Source organism: Trachemys scripta, chromosome 1, assembly GCF_013100865.1.
Source record: "Trachemys scripta elegans isolate TJP31775 chromosome 1, CAS_Tse_1.0, whole genome shotgun sequence".
NCBI lineage: Eukaryota > Metazoa > Chordata > Testudines > Emydidae > Trachemys > Trachemys scripta.
In genome coordinates this window covers 180974384-180991695 of record NC_048298.1, presented here as the reverse complement: position 1 = coordinate 180991695, position 17312 = coordinate 180974384, and the positions used below count along the sequence as shown (strand labels likewise).

General features: G+C 42.2%; 1 protein-coding gene across 4 annotated transcripts in view; it reads left to right on the top strand.

The window, feature by feature from the left end:
• Positions 1–17312, top strand: part of APP (amyloid beta precursor protein) — a 325530-nt gene that overhangs the window by 258161 nt on the left and 50057 nt on the right. For all 4 annotated transcript variants that reach the window (XM_034793108.1, XM_034793091.1, XM_034793084.1 and 1 more), the window contains one exon: positions 1881–1980. In XM_034793108.1, coding sequence (XP_034648999.1) covers positions 1881–1980 — 100 coding nt within the window. The remainder of the gene's footprint in view (positions 1–1880; positions 1981–17312) is intronic.

The window sequence follows — 17312 nt, the reverse complement described above, 5'->3', positions numbered from 1 at the left end:
TAATAATCAGTAAATAGGACAAGCAGCGTTTTGAACTATTGCAAATCTACTATCAGCAATTTAAATTAAGTTCTGTCTCCTGAATATACGCTGTAAACTGTGATACTGTCTGCTAAATATTTGACTCCCTCTTTTTTTACAATTTTAAATACAATAGGGTCTTAAACAATCTGACCAGGATTTCTATAGTCATTTGTAAGGTTACTTCGTGGTGCCCATAACTATAAATCGTGCATTTTGCTTGTGTCTAACACACTTTTCAGCTGAGATCACTGTATTTCATGGCACATCAACTGCTGAATGTTTGTGCAACCCTTGATATATTTGTTTTGGAACAGTTTTCATATTTTTATTGCAAATTACATAGAACAAAAAAGAAGTCAACAGAGATGTAGTTGACTTTCAAGATGCCAATTAAACTTGTAGACACAGTGGCTGAATTTGAAAATATGTGCTGTAATCTGTAGAATCTGCTTTTTCTTTACCGATACCATGTAATTGGAAACTTTGCCCCAGCTGTGATTCTTGAACTGATAAGGCATTGCTAGCAGCCAAATTAAAGACATGTAATTCCATTAATGTTAATGTCATGGTTTACACAGTAGACACCCCTTAGTTTTGAACTCCTATGCCAAGTTCGAAAGTTGAGATTTTATTGTTTTAAAATCACTGGAATCTGAAATGTTCACCTCTAACTAGCCCCTGAAAGAACCTTAAAAATCATCATCCTTTTTTTTTAACCTTTAATATGACCATTTATTTTAAAATTTGGATTACTTTAAAACTGAGGCTGTGTGCAGCTGAAATTGGCAGTATACAGGGAAGTTTGGCAGTTGCTGGACAAGGAAGAATGGGAATTGGCAAATAAGAAATTCGAACAAGGAATGCAGATGTATTTCTGAATGTACTTGCACTGGTCCCTGTGTTCTCTCAGCACAGCAGAACTGCAATAAGAGCAAATGTGAGTGCTGAGATCTTGGTACTGAGGGATGTTTCCTCCTCTATATTTTATTGACTACTAGAGCTGGTCAGAAAATTGTGGGGGGGAAAGGTCTGCAGAAAAGTAACTTTTTGGTGAAAAATTAAAAACCAAAATATTCCAGTTATGAAAAGCTACCACAGTGCCTCATAGCAGTTGTAGTTTGGGTGCCTTATGTTCTCACTCTCTTGTATAGGGTGGGCTTCCTGGTCAAATTACATCATCCATAATGCACCATGGTCTAGCCTCTTGGTGGTGGGAGATGGTGCTTCATGGGACTCCAGTGGCATGGTGCATCATGGGAGAGGAAGTCCAGCTGGGAAGCCCAGCTCATAGAAACTGAGGCCATGAGGTAACACAACAGAACTACAGCTACCACAGTTGCATTTCTGAATTACATAATTTTGACTTTTAGATGAAATCATTTCGGTTTTTGGAACATTCCGTTTTCATTAAAAAAATCTAAATTTTACACAGAAAGCAAACACTTTCTGTGAAAATGTTTGTTTAGTCAAAAACCCAATTTTCCATCAAAAAGCAGGTTGAACCAAAAAATTTTGACCACCTTCATTGATACCCTCGTCTCATTCAGTCCTTGTTAACATGTTTGGTATGGACAAGAATGCTGGGAGAAGATGTAAGCTCAGATGCAGGAACACAAGGAGGGGCCAGGCAGCAGAACCATTGCCAGAAAGACTGTTTCTGTGTCAGCTGCTGGAGAGAGCTGAAATGTGCAATAGATTTCATGACTGGAGACTTGCAGAATCCAGGAGGCATGCCTCAGTGTGTTTATACCTTTTCCTTTGAAAACTGTCTTGCGTTGTAATATATAAATCTGCAGTGATGACTGTAGGTAAAATGCTAATGATTTCCCATCAAAATGGATCTTCTATTTCGGTAGGTTATGACACACCTACGTGTGATATATGAGCGCATGAACCAGTCTCTTTCCCTTCTCTACAACGTACCAGCGGTTGCTGAGGAGATTCAGGATGAAGTGGGTAAGTTAACTGTTTATTTTTTGAACAAGAATCATAACGATCTAGAAATGAATTGGGTCTTAATGTTCAAATAGAAAAAGAGTTAAAATACAGTGCTTCCTTTTGTCTATAGTGAAAATAGCTAGCAAATAAGAGGACAAACCTGTCAATGTTTTAAAACTATAAATGGGGACATTTCGGGGGATGTAAATTATGGACGTATCTTTTATCTTGATGTACTCGGGACTAGGATGAGCTTTCTAGAGGGAAAAAGATTATTCATATTTTGCTTGCATGATGGCCTTTCCCTCCTACATTGTTTTTTTGAAGTGGCTATCTTTTAATATAGGACTTTAATTCTCACAGAATATATGCAACAATGTCTTCACAATTTTTGTCTGAGTATCTTAAATTATACTTGGCACCCACACACTGTAAAGAAATCAGAGACAGCTGTTGACTCTTGTCACCACTAGATTTGGGAGGATACCTGATGGAGATCAAATCATATTTCTTCCTTTCGGATATTTAATTCAATGTGATAAATCTAATTTGGGTGTCTTGGGAAGACCCCAAGCAAAATATTAACTTGCCAGGACTTAAGCATCTTTTCTTTGACTGATCATTATAATGCTTTCAAGCTGGCATATTTCCAGTTAAATTTCAGCAATTCCATGTCACTCGTTGATATGACATGGGAAATTTGAGAATGGCAATGAGTCATACTACTGTAGAGTAGATGAAAGTTAAATGGCCTAGAGGAACCATGCATCTAAGTCAGTGTTTCTCAAACTGGGACCGTCACTTTTGTAGGGAAAGCTCCTGGCAGGCCAGGCCGGTTTGTTTACCTGTCCCGTCCACAGGTCCGGCCGATCGCGGCTCCCACTGGCCACGGTTTGCTGCTCCAGGCCAATGGGAGCTGCTGGAAGCGGCAGCCAGTACGTCCCTTGGCCTGCGCCGCTTCCCACCGCCCCCATTGGCCTGGAGCAGGGAACTGCGGCCACTGGGAGCCGCGCTTGGCGGAACCTGTGGACGGAGCAGGTAAACAAACCGGCCTGGCCCGCCAGGGGCTTTCCCTGCACAAGCGGCAGCCCCAGTTTGAGAAACACTGATCTAAGTCCTCCATGAGGGTTTTCATTGTGCTAGTTTAAAACTGCTGATTCTTCTTAGAGTGATGGTACCTATTGTATTTCACTGTGGGTTACGCATGTGCCTGGAGTCGGAGCATTTGAAAGTGTCCCTTGGTCCGCCCATCCTGGTTCCCCGCGTGCTTCCGTCTGAGGCAATAAAGGGCGGGGTAGACCAACCGCATCTTCAGTTCCTTCTCACCGCCACATGGTCCAGATCAGAACCTTCAGTGTCCTAGTCTCTGACACAGTTATAATAATTATAATTATACAGTTTTCAGATTTAGTCATAATTTTAATAGTTTAGAATAGGGTGGAGCTCAGGGGTCTCCCCCCGCCCGAGTACCCCATTCGGGTACTGGACTATGCCCAGAATTCCGGGCTTCAAACCGTGTCTCCTGGCCGTGATCCTTGTCGGTCAGTGACGGCCACCAACACTGCCTCTACTGCCTGAGAGAAGTTCACATTGCGACTAGGCGCAGTATTTATTAATCTTTTCCCAGCCGCACCCAAGAAGAATGAGCACTTGGTTTCCAGAAGTATCTCATGGAGGTGGCCATGAGACCTCAATTGCACCCAGGCCCTGGAACCCCCCTATACATCAGCCTGAATTAGAGAGGAGCGTGCCTCCTACTGCTCTTAAATCCGAGCCATTCGCACAGACCCCATGTCATGGTCTAGTCGGGAAGGTAGGAAGCGCACCCATAAGCCTGGGACTAAGTCTTCCTCCAAGTCCACCTCAAAAAAATTGGACATTCCTTCCACCAACATGGCCCAAGGGTATGTAATATGTTCTAAGTCTCACAGAAGAAGATTCTTAAACAGTGGTATCCACTGGTTCCAAGCTAGCAGTGCGTCAGTGCTGCTGTCTCCAGCCCTCATAACACCCGAGACCCTCCGGCACCAGCAAAGATTTCATTGAGATCCAGATCCATGGCTGTTCCTCAAGATATCTTTGCTCTTTCTTCCCTCATCTCTGGACAAAACTGTCATCATCGATGTGTCCGTGCGAGGCTGGGGAGCCCATATGGACAACCACATGACACAAAGGGACACGGTCACCTGGAGAATCCAGGATGCAGATCAATGTTCTGGAACTTCAAGCAATAAGGAAGGCATGCAAGTTCTATCTTCCACTCATTTTCTCCCTCATGTCCTGATCATGTCAGACAACACCACTACCATTTTCTGCATCAACAAACGGGGGGCGGAGGTTTGAAATCCACAGCCCTGTATGTGGAAGTGGTCAATCTCTGGAACTGGTGCATCAGCACTCAGATCACCCTATCCCCAGCCTACTTTCCGGGGATGCAGATTGTGCTCGCGGACTCACTCAGCAGGCACTTTGCAATTGACGAGTGGGAATTTCACGATGGAGTACTACACAACATCTTCACGCAGAGGGGAACTCCAACCAGAGACATATTTGCTTCTCAGGCCAACAACAGTTACCACTCTCAGGGCAATGCTTTCCTGGTCAGACCAGCACAACTGTCTTCCCCCCACTATTGCTCATATCTCAGGTGCTACCTAAATCTGTTGAGACACGGTGACAGTCATCATGATCGCCCCGTTTTGGCCGAGACAGTTCTAGTTCCCCAACCTGCTGTAGATATCATCCCATCCACCAATTATCATCCCGAATTTCACAAACCTTCTGACCCCGTGCAGCAGCAGGATCAAGCACCCCAATTCATGACCGCTCCACTTCAGAGTGTGGTATTTGGACAGGCATCAACCCTAGAACGGGCTTGTTCCTCGCAGGACATTCTCTCTAACAGCAGGAAAGAATCCACGAGGCAATGTTACTGGGCTAGTAACATGCTTTTCCTCTTGGGTACAATAAAAAGCTATTAGACCAGAAGCTGAAGATATTTCCCTTATCTTGGACTACATTCTAACTTTGAAGCCTTTGGGTCTTGCTCTCAGCTCCTTGCAGGTCCACCTTGCGGCTATTAGCACGTTCCATTCTCCTGCGGAGGGTTACTCCGTTTTTTCACACTCGCTAACTGCTAGATTTTTGGAAAGGTCTCCTAAGAGTCTTCCCTCCTCTCCAAAACATTACACCTTAATGGGATCTGAATCTGGTACTCTCGGTATTGACAAAATCCCCTTTGAGCCGCTGGCAACCTGCTCCATGTCCCTCCTTTCCAGGAAGGTTGCCTTTCTTGTAGCCATCACTTCAGCTAGAAGGGTTGGTGAACTCGGAACAGACCCACCATTTTTAGTGTTTCACAAGGATAAGGTTTCCTTATGCAGACACCCAACATTTTTACCGAAGGTGGTCTTGCAGTTTCATCTTAACCAATCCATTCACTTACCTGTTTTCTTTCCGAAACCGCACTCATCTGCAGAAGAATGTAGACTCCATTTCCTTGATCGATGAGCCTTGGCCTTTTATCTGCAGAGAATAAGGACAATTGGGAAGTCCCCAAGACCCATTTGTTGCAGTAGCAACCATCAGATTCTCTCAGGGAACATGCCATCTCGACCCAGAGATCACCCACAGTGAAATACTACAGTGACCATCACTCAAAGAAGAGGTTACTCACCTGTAACTGGAGGTTCTTTGAGATGTGTGGTCCCTACCTGTATTCTACTACCCGCCCTCCTGCCCCTTTGCTTCAGATCTGTCAGATTCACAGGGATAAGGAACTGGAGACATAATTGGTCCATCAACCTACTTTATCACTTTGGACAGAAGCACAAGGCGAGTCAGGGTGCATGCATGGACCAACAGAAACTACTTGCAAATTCTTCTACTCCAGGTGTAATTCATGGTGAAATACAGATAGGGACCGCATATCTTGAAGGCCCTCCAGTTACAGAGAAGTTGAAGTCTGTTGAGCTTATTCCTGATACTAACGAACTCAGAATCCCTCTGATTCTGAGTACAGTTCAGCTTAAGACCTATACTGTGTCAAGTCTGTAATGGGAAGTGATTTGTAATTCTTTGTAATTTTCCTAAACCCATGTAAAAAGAATTCTAGGGTATGTAGAGAAGTAAAATATTAATAAAACTGCATGTTGTATCACTGTAACAGTTCCAAGGCCAGAAATTCTGAAGTTCCCATTAAAAAGACAAAGATTTCATGAAATATCTTTTGTAAGAAAGAATTGGCTTAGAAAATCTGAGTTGATGAAAAAGCTTGATAATATCCAGATCTGAGCTTATTCATACTCACAGTCTATTTGAATAATGAATTGCCAGCAATAGCGCTTTTGAAAATAATTCTTTTCTGCAGCTGGAGAATTGGCTTGGGTGCGATGTTCCCTCTAATTTTTCCCATCCATGTGTGGAATGAATTTTGTTATGTGCACCATATGCAGGTGATGGGTGGCGGGGGTGGGGTTCAGAGTGTGAGAGAAGGCTCAGGGCTGGAGCAGCGTGGTTGGGGCGTGGGGTGGTGAGGGCTCGGCTGCGGATGCGACTGGGGATGAAGGGTTCAGGATGTGGGAGGGGGCTCAGGCCTGGGGCAGAGGGTTGGGGTGCAGGGGGGTGAGGGCTTTGGCTGGGGCTGTGAGCTCTGGGGTGGGGCTGAGGATGAGGGGTACGGGGTGGTGGGGTGGGGTCAGGGATGAGGGGTTTGGGATGCAGGCTGCCCTGGGACCGCAGCAGGGAGAGAGGACTCCCCCCAGCCCTCTCTCCCTGCCACAGCAGCTCTGGGGTTGGTGCCTAGGGAGAGGTGCCTCTACCTGGCCGCAAGAGCTCTGGGTGCTGGGGGAGTGCAGCTCTCCCTGGCCACAGCAGGTCCGGAGCTGTGGCTGCGGGAGAGATGCCTCTCCCCGCCGTAGCCCTTGATAGGCTGCTGTGTGGCTGTGCAGCCACGCAGCTTAGAGGGAACTTAGCTTGATTTTTTTTTTTTTAATTTTAGTTCTCTGCATGATTATTTGCTTACTATTTCCAGAGTTACAGCTTACTGCAGAGCTCCTCATGAACCATTTGTGCCTTGAGGAATTAGCACCCCATCTTTTTTATTAAGAGACCTAGCCCTGTTGATCATAGTTTTTCAATAAATTAAGAAACAAATGCAAGCCTTCCTCAGCCCTTAAGCCTCCTGACTGCATGCCCAGTAGAGAAGGTTTATCAGTGGAAACCAGGTGTCCTTTTTTCATAAACACACGAGAATATGTATGTAGCAATAAGATTCAGCAGGGAGCTCTGCCCTTAACCTGGAAATCCCTTAAGATTCTTGTACTGAGCCAAGAATTCTAGCATAGTTCTATTGGGAATCCTGTATTGTGCCTGGGATACTGGCAGATGCACAGAGAATCTTCTGTTTAACAGTATGTATAGAGCCCTGCAAATCTGTGGATCAAATGCGGATATAAATTTTTGTATCCACACAGGGCTCTAAGTATGTAGACCCTTGCAGAGACTCTTGCATTGAGATAGAGAATCCAACAGTTTCACAGTGTATCCTCTGTTTAAACCAGAATTCCTGAAATGGATTGTGGGAAATCAGGAGATTTTGAAGATGTTAATGTTGAAAAACATGGGACTGGAAGGTGATTTTAGGTCCCTGAGAGAGAGAGAAATACAGGAATCTTTCTTGTCCCACCCCTTTGTCGTGTGTGCACTGCTTTGACTGCATTGGTTGACTTCACTGGAAGAGAATTATACGGTTGAGGGATCCAAAATAACAAATCCAGTTCTCAAGCAAAAGCAACCCAGCGTTCTGCACGTGGCAATTTGTCATTAATACATGCAGTGAAGAAGGTGGCAGGAACTTAGTTATGGTACAGTTCATATCAATTGCCGTCACTGCCTGCGGTGGTTTCTGACTAGTTGGTAAGCATAGCTGGTTTTTAAAAAATTAAAATAAAAAAATCGTTGCACGTATAGATATGTAAAAGGACCTTTGCAATAAAGAAAGAAAGCAGCTTTTGCATCCTTTTGCTTCTTAATACTTTTGTTGAATATTTGTATATCATAGTAATAGGTGCCTTATATACTTATTCTTGTTAGCTAGCTAGACTCGTGCTATAAAAGTCAGTCTCAACAATAATAGCAAGAGCATTGCAGGTATTGATGCTGGCTGAATACTTGCCCTTGGTGTTAGGAAAATCAGTGTCAGTCTCAGAAACACAATACTAGTGAGGACTAGAATCCAACTGTGTGTGTCTTGTGACAACGTTGGGAGACATATAGACAAGTTATTTGCCCAGGAAAATATGTCTGCCTCCCTGGATGCTATGATCTCTCAAAGTATAATGAGACAACACGTGCTACAGTTCATACCAGGTCGCAGTCTGTGACTGACACAGCCCACAGCATTGAGCAGTGCTGTTCAGAGATGGAAATACGTTCCTTGGATGTATGAGTGGCCTTGAGTGTCTGATGAGAACAGTAATATTACACCCACAACACACAGGAGAATAAACTATCTGATTAGCTTAGAATTTGTATTCTCCTGGTCTGATAAATTTCATGTATATGCAGTTTGTATAAGACATCAGGCAGAGCAGTGGTGGGGTGTTGGGAGGAGACAACAAGGCCAGCTTGACATATCTACTTTAAATCCTCATCTGATTAAAGTATTTACCAGTGTATAGAAGGAAGCAACTTGTTGCCAGGAATGGCGCAGCAGGCACAGATTCTGAATCTTATAATGGTGACATTAGAACTCTGTTTATCAGTCAAGTATGCCGAGGTCAGACAGAATGTTGTTACTACTTCTGCTGTGCTCAGTTCTCAAAGCAGTGTCTCTGGTTCCCAGTGGAGCCAACAGCAAGATCTGCATCCCAGCCTGCTAAGGCCATGCAACAGCTAGACTCTGAAACAATTGAGGGGAAGGGGTAGGTAAATCTGATGCAAACTGCAATCCTGTCCCTGTGTCCCTTTTCTGCTTGTTGAACCCCCTGGTGTTGAGCAACACGTGACAGGTTACAGCACGTTGACGGCAGGGGCCAGCCAGAAAGTATTTCTGAAGAAAAGCAATCCCAGAATTGAACGTACAGTTGAATGAAAGTGGCTCAGTTTTGTATGTCATGTACAATTCAAAGTATGGCAAAGCTGTGGCAAATCACAGTGTCATATTGCCCTCCCATCCCCAGACCATCTGCAGCAGCAATTCCTGCGCTCAGACATCCCCTGCCATTCTGTTTAGTCCTCTCTGGCCACAAGGATGATGAGATTGGGGCAGGCATACTCAAACAGCCCACATACACACAGGTGCACTTGTCCATACATCATTTCCAATACTAGTACGGACATGCTCTCCCCCGCAAAATCCATATCACAGGTGTTTAGGTATATACAATAACATTCACTTTCCACAGAATTTGCTGTAAAACTCTTAGTGAGCTTTCATCTTTTCCTCCAACTTTCAGCTATTGAACATTGTGATTTGGTATTTTAATTGGTTAGAACTTTACTGAAAATGCATTGCGAGGTTGCCTTTCTTAAAAGTGGTTTAAAAAGTTCTGATCTACTCCCACAAAAAGAAGTGAATTCTGTGTTAAGTCTTACACAGTGCTTTTACAATCTTTATATGCTTAAGTACTAGTGTAAGGTGACCTAGCTTGAAATTCTCTGATAGACAGACAGGCTATCTCTAGCATATGCCGAGTGGCTTTGATAGTGCTGTGGCTAGTTTATATTGCATTATTTTTGATGGTTTATGTATTTTTATGTTTACAATATTCATCAGACATATTAAATCAGCTGTTTTGAGCAGCTGCAATTTTGAACTCACTATAAAACTGCATTTTTGCCTTTTAGATAGCTTATAAAAGAGTCTTATCACAATACTAGTGACAGCAAAATGATCTAGTCAACAAATATGTATGTTTCAGACGTTAACATCATAACTCTGCTATTTTTTAATAGGCAAAGATAGTTGACAGGTTGAGTACCAGCTATATGTCGCTTTAGGCTTTGTAAATTCTACACATCATTAGGCGTTTTGCAAGAGCTGAGGAACCTGAGCTATTTCATATATTTGGAGGCTCAGCTCTGTCTGCTGCTGAAGTACCTTTTTGGGGTTGGGGAAGAAAGAAAAAGATCTTAGGAAAGGTTTCTTCCCTCACACACTGATTCCTGTTTCTGAGTTGCTCTCATCTTTTATCTAGATTACTAGTTTGCCATAGGAAAACTGGTAGAGAATGCTAGGTGATTAAAAAGGAAGTATTGGTTCCCTCCGTTCAGATTGGTGCTCTCAAGTATTTATGTTGCTGTACTATATCCCCCCCATCTTTTGTAGCAACATTGTATTCTGCCTTGCTACTACCACTAATGTTCTTCAGCAAAGATGCTAATCCCGATTTTTCCATGCACAAACTTTCTTTTAAACTTAATTGCATAAATATTGACATGACTTTAGGTAACAAAAAAACCTCTGGAATCTGCAGACACTGTGAAAGGGATGGATGGCTTTACATATTAGAAGAAAATTTACAAATCTGGAAAAATATGGGGCACTCTGCCTTTTAACTTTCAGAGCTGATCAGAATAGAAAAGTCTCATGAGGTTTATTTTGGAATATTTTTCCCCTGGCTTAAAAGAGAGCATCTGAAAATCTGTTTTATTTTAGTTTCTTCCTTTGAAGAGATGTGGTCTAGTGGTTCAAACACTGGACTGGAGACCGGGAACTCCTGAGTTCTAATGCTGACTCTAGGTCTATAGATGAAGCACCACCTTGGATGAAGCACCACCTCTCAAACTCAAACTATTTCAATTCTCTGCCTCAGTTTCCTCACTTCTAGAATAGGAGAATATGCCTTACTTATCTCACAGGAGCACTGGGAGGATTAATGGGTAGTATTTGTAAAGTGTTTGCTAAACCAAGTGCTTATTATGATCAAAAGCCACTAATTAGAGTACTAGCCAAAAGAACAAATCTAAGGACAGGCAAAGCTGTATGGGTGGACATAGAGTTTAAGAAAACAATCTCCAATTTCAAGCAAGATACTCTGGACCAACCTTCTGAATTAAGCAGATGAAATTGTGTGCATATATTTGCACACGGCTGTCTTCCATGCATAAACACAGAGGAGCCCCAGTCTTAACTGGGATCCCTAGGCTCCCCGTATAAGTAAATAAATAAGGAATTCGCAGGGTGTAGTCACAAACCAGACTAGATATGATCACTTAGACTAACTGATGTGTGTGCGCACAAACACCTAGCATTTACACTTGTATATTAGGTATTTATGTACATAAATTACACATGCAAATATGCACACACTTAAATTTGAAAATCTAGCTTTTTTTGTGTGAATACTGTATCCTTCATCCCAAAAGCCCTTCTACCTTTGAAATTTCCACTATGCCAGTTGTCTTCTTAAACCACCTGAATTTCAGAGTCGCTTCAGGATATGCTTAGAAGTTTTTAATCTGGTGAAGGTCTTTCACTAAAAAATTTGACACTCACAATGTTAACATCCCATTCTACCCCCCAAAAAATCAATTAATTTAAAAAATAAAATAAAAAACCATATCCAAGCAGAGTTAGAAGAGTACTTCAAAAAGGAAGATGTGCCAGAGACTCCATTAATGTCATTAGGGACTCTACTATTCCTATTGACTTAACACGAAAGACACTCAGATAGTAAGGTGATGGACAGCTATTTCAAACGCTGAGAGAGAGAGTTTGTGCTTGAGATTTCAATAGAGCAAATAGCCAAAGTCCATCAGCGTCTTTTAAAATCAAGCATACCCCAGCCCCTGGTGGAATATTATCAAAGATAAGCAGCTTGTTAATAGACAGTACATTAGACTTGTTGAGAAAGGAAATTAAGGGTTTGTTCCTGCCTTATCTAGCAAAGCACTTAAGGATCAGACTGATCACATGCTGAAAGTTGAGGACATGCTTAAGTGCTTTGCTATTTGGAACTAGAGAGCTCAGCCTTCGCATGATAAAGCCCTAAGTGGAGGTTTATTGAAGTTACGATTAGTTTGTGGACAGGGTGATCTCAAAAGGTTAAGATCAGAATCCAGAGCTTTTGGGAAGGGGGTTAACCAGGCTTCCAGTTAGAGAGTTTTTGACCTTGCTAAGTAAATCTTCTGTTTTCTAAACTGAACATATTCCAAAGTGAAGCTCTACCATCTAAATACTTCTATCTCACTGCTTACATGAACTTCACCAGTGTAGTTTCTGAATGACCAACAGTCATTAGTAGACTTTATCCTCACAACACCCCTATAAAGGAAGGAAGTATTATTCCCATTTTACAAATGGAGACCTGAGGCACAGGGAAGATTTAAGTGACCTAGTCATGGTCACACAGGAAGTCTGTGGCTGAGCCGGGACTTGAACTTGTGTCCACAGCCATCCCAGTGCTATGCACTATCAACTAGACCATCCTTCCTGCCAGTTAGTTAGATTTGTACAAGAATGTAGCTTTGGATTTTTTTTTCTCTACAACATTCTGGACATGTAAGTAATGGTAAGCAAAGATGAGAACTGAAGAGATGCAATACTTGTTGGTTATTAGGATACAATCATAATACAGGATATTAGTACTTTCCTTACAGAACATTACATTGGTGCTATCTTTAGGGGTGAATTTATTGTTCTACTAAGAAAGGTGGCTTTTGTCCTCTTTCAGTTTCACACCTCTTCTTAAAAATTGCTTCTGCCAGTTTACTTAAGGGAATTGGGCAGGTAATACATCTTGCACTGAACTTAAAATGTCGTTCTTTTACTAGAGAACAAAAGTATGAAATTGAATCTTGAAGCTGTCTAGACTGCACATATCAGTTTAAGAAAGGTTAACTCTGATGAGAGACTTTGCAAATGTATGGCTTTCAATCAAATGAAGTGGCACTGGTTTAGTGAAGCAAGGTTCCTCTTCTAGAAATTGCATTACTCCTTATTATAGAAAAATATTTGCACTGAATATATGCATAGAGTGTGTTTGAAAAACCACAGCTGTCTTAAACATGCTTAAGATACATTTGAAACGGTCTCCATTTTCGGAGTCAATATGCTGCGCCAAAGGAATATTTGTGCTCTGTGATCACCTCTTCCAACTTGCACCAGGTATTGGCGATAGCTGGGGTAGACCGAGACACCCAAGCCACACACTCACCCCCCAGCTAAGCCTCTTTATGCCAGTGTCCATGAGTAGTAAACAACTAAGTCAACTCTGTGCCACTTGAGAACCTCAATGGTCCAGGTTTAGAGCCACTTTGTGCCAGCAGAGCACCACAGACCTGCCAGAGCATGGGATCTGTAACTGCTGCTTCTAGTTCATGCCTACTACTGCATGACAGGTTTTCAGTTTCTAATTGCTTGCTGAAAAAGAAAACATTTGCATCATTCTGCATAAGTCAGCCCTAGGTTATTGTCTAATGTGCCACCTCAAACTCTAAGATGAATGAATGAATCATCTCTAGGGGTTCTGGATAAACTTTCCTGAAATAGCAAACAGTAACTATTTACAAAGCATTAGAGGTAACTGTCCACAACAGTTATGTACATCTGCTACAATACTCTATTTATGCTGCTAATATTCTAGACACTGATCCAGACAGTAAATGTCTGGAATTCTTATCTAAGAATTTTTAACACTGCGACCTGTCATGCATATCCAATATAAAAATATCCTGGTTAGGATAGGATATGACACTCTAACTAATGACATACAAAGTTAGGTTTTTCTCTGACATAATTCTCCGTTCAGATGTGCTCAGTGGGAGAGCACAGATGTACATTGCGTTCATGAGTAGTTGAACAGGATGATTCTAGCTAAACATGATCTTACCTAAAAATAAATAGAAAAAGGATGATTGAAGCCATTTAATGTTACGTAATAGATGGACTGAAGGAAACATTGCCCTAATAGTGGGCACCTTTGCAACTGGGACATAAGAACACAAGAACATAACAAAGGCCCTATGGGTCAGACCAGTGGTCCACCTAGCCCAGCATCCTGTCTTCTGACAGTAGCCACTGCCAGGTGCTTGAGAAGGAATGAACAGAACAGGCAATCATCGAGTGATCCATCCCCTGTCACCCACACCCAGCTTCTGGCAAACAGAGCATGGTGTTGCATCCCTGCTCATCCTGGCTAATAACATTGATGGACCTATCTTCCAGGAACTTACATGGTTCTTTTTTAAACCCTGTTATAGTTTTGGACTTCACAACATCCCTGGCAAGGAGTTCCATAGGTTGACATTGTGCGTTGTGTTAAGTACTTCCTTTTGTTTGTTTTAAACCTGTTGCCTATTAATTTCATTGGGTGACCTTTAGCTCTTGAGTTATGTGAAGGAGTAAATAACATTTTCTTATTCGCTTTCTCGATGCCAGTAAAGATTTTACAGACCTTAAAGGGATTGGAAATGGAGTCATTTTTCAGCAAAATAGTGTCTACCAACAAGGGACTCTCAAATGCCCAATTTAATTTCCCAGAATGACACAATCTGGGTAGGGTTCCAGTGTACAGCAATGGTTTCTTGTCATTATCCTGGTCTCTGCTAGAGAGCCATGTATACGAAATGTATTGTAAAAACTACTGAAATAAATACTGCATTTATCTGTACTTTGCTATATGTGGCCAGGATACTCATCTCAAGAATATTCAGAGTATCCAAAATGCACTTTGCTTATAAATGTGGTATACACAGAACTATGAATAAATATGTAAGACCTTATGTAACAAGGTAATAGTCTAAAGGTGCTCAGTTAAGGTGCGGAGAATTCTGACCCTTTGTTTTAAATTGGTGCCTTTTAAGTAAAGGGAGTGCTTTGCTATGGCCAGAGAATCAGAGGAACCCAGAGTGATCAATTAAAAGTTCTGAATGGTTAATGTTTATATCTACCTTTAATTTCTGTAAATCCTTCCTTGGCCCCCCACTGCCACAGAAGTCAATGGGGGTCAATGATTTATGTGGGATTTGGACTGGGTCCTTAAGTACTGTCATTTCATATAAACCAGCTGATGCCTGGCTTTCTATTTTAAAGGCTGTGAGGATTTGGAGGCTGTGTCCATACAATTTATGAATTCTGTATGAGATTATGAACTCGCTGTATGTATCTTTACCAAGCTGCAGATTCCATTTTGAGGGTGCAGCTTTTTTGCCTTCTCTGTTGAACTGAAATTTCAAAGGTTGTTATCATAGAATATCAGGGTTGGAAGGGACCTCAGGAGGTCATCTAGTCTAACCTGCTGCTCAAAGCGGGACCAATCCCCAGGCAGATTTTTACCCCAGTTCCCTAAATAGCCCCTTCAAGGATTGAACTTACAACCCTGGGTTTAGCAGGCCAATGCTCAAACCACTGAGCTATCCCTCCCCCCTAGAAGGTAAAGGGCTAACAAAAGAGGGTTGGTTTCAGAGTAGTAGCCCTGTTAGTCTGTATCTGCAAAAAAAAAAAGAGGGTTGTTGACTCAAGTGAGTGACACTTGAAAGTAGTTGCTCTAGACAAGAGGCTGGATGCTTCCCAGAGGAACTGATTTAGCAGGGGAGAGGTCACCTAGCAACAAAATCACCTGGTACCATAGGATTCTGTCAGCCTCAACATGAGACCAGGGAATAACCTGAGAGAAGAGAGTGGAATGTTATAAAGGACACAATTTCCTGTATTTGCTCTCACTCTTTGGCTATTTGTCACTAGCTTAAGATGAGGGAAGCTGCTGCAGGAGCCAGATGAGTTGGTGGCAGGGGGTAAGTTGCCTGCCTGCCTACCTACCTGAACAGAAATGGGTCCCCAAGGATTCTCAGGGAAGGGTGAGCTAGAGTGAGGGGAAATGCATGTAGGGTCTATTAATTTTGTATGGATCTGTGTATTTCTCATGTGACCAAGTAAAGAGCAATAATATGTTACAGGTCTGCATGTACTATATGACACAAGCTACCACATGGCTTTGGAAAGTTAAATGTAACCTAAAAGGCTCACACCTGTGGGTGGCATTCGGAGAGAGGTTGTTGTTTAACCTGTAAGGGGAATCTTAGACGTTAGCACTGGTTTCAGGGGCTGGACACCTGTACCACATGGACACAGCTCTAAAGAGGGGTGCTAGACAGATGGTCTGCACTAGGGACCTCAAAACTCTAAAAGTCTGTTCGGACTTTGGAGGATTAAAATGCCTGGGGATCCGTAGGTTAGATTCCTCTCACAGCAGTCCCGTGGACCACAGGCATTGGGAGTCTGACCAGGACTGTGATACAGAAATAGTTGTTTTGTATTTGAATTTTGCTATGTAGTTAGAGGATTTTCAGATGCTTATATCAATGTAGAAAATTTGATGATAACATTCTATAGAAATGTTTTATTTAAAGGCTTTTTCATAGGGTAATTTTAATTGTAAATCATCATTACATTATAACTCACTTATTTGGGATGTCTCGTTTATTTAGATTGCTCCCAGATAACCACTTGAGAGTAGTCTGATAGAGAAGAGTAACAACTGCTGATTAATCGTGATAGAATTGGCAAAAGTTCTGCCTTTGTTCTGTATTCAACCAGTTCCAAGGCATTAAGTGGTTTTAACTAGGAGTTAAATACGCATTGAATTTTAAGCTTCAGGATTTTAACACAGATAATGCCAAGTCTAAATTAATATACTGAAATGTAGTGAATGTTATTGAATATAGTATTGTTTCAGTTGGGTCTTTTCAGACCTTTTCTAATGGCCTCTTTGCTTAATTGGGATGATAGGCTCACCACCAGAGTGTCCCAAGAGAATTTTACTGTATTGAAGAAAATATACTCTTAATTTGTGAATTGCATTAGCAAGACTCTTTATATTTTGGAGCCTTTCTCTATAGCATAACCAGAAAGAAAATGACTGAGTCCACTCCAAGTACACTTCCTTTATTTCACTCATCTCAGCAGAAAATGAAAACCTCTTCATCATTATGAGGATTTTTTTTTTTTTGGAGTAATCTTTCAAGTTAAGCTAATATATAATATGGATGTCATGACTTTTGCTAACCTTGTTTTTTCAGCGTTTGGGATATGGATAGATTCTGTATGTTATGCAAGGAAAAACATTAAGAGACAAGTGGTGCTGGATATGTTTTGAAACATGGTTCTTCCCTGAAAGGCAGTAAGTTCCTTTGGCCACTGAAGGCCATACTAGGGTTACCATACGTCCAGATTTTCCCGGACATGTCCGGCTTTTTGGGACTCAAATTCCCGTCCGGGGGGAAATCCCAAAAAGCCGAACATGTCCGGGAAAATCCTGGGCCAGGGGCTGGCCCGGGGCCGGCGGGTGCGCCGAGCCGGCGGTGCCGGGCGGCCGGGGGGTGCGCCGGGCCGGCGGGGACCGGCGGTG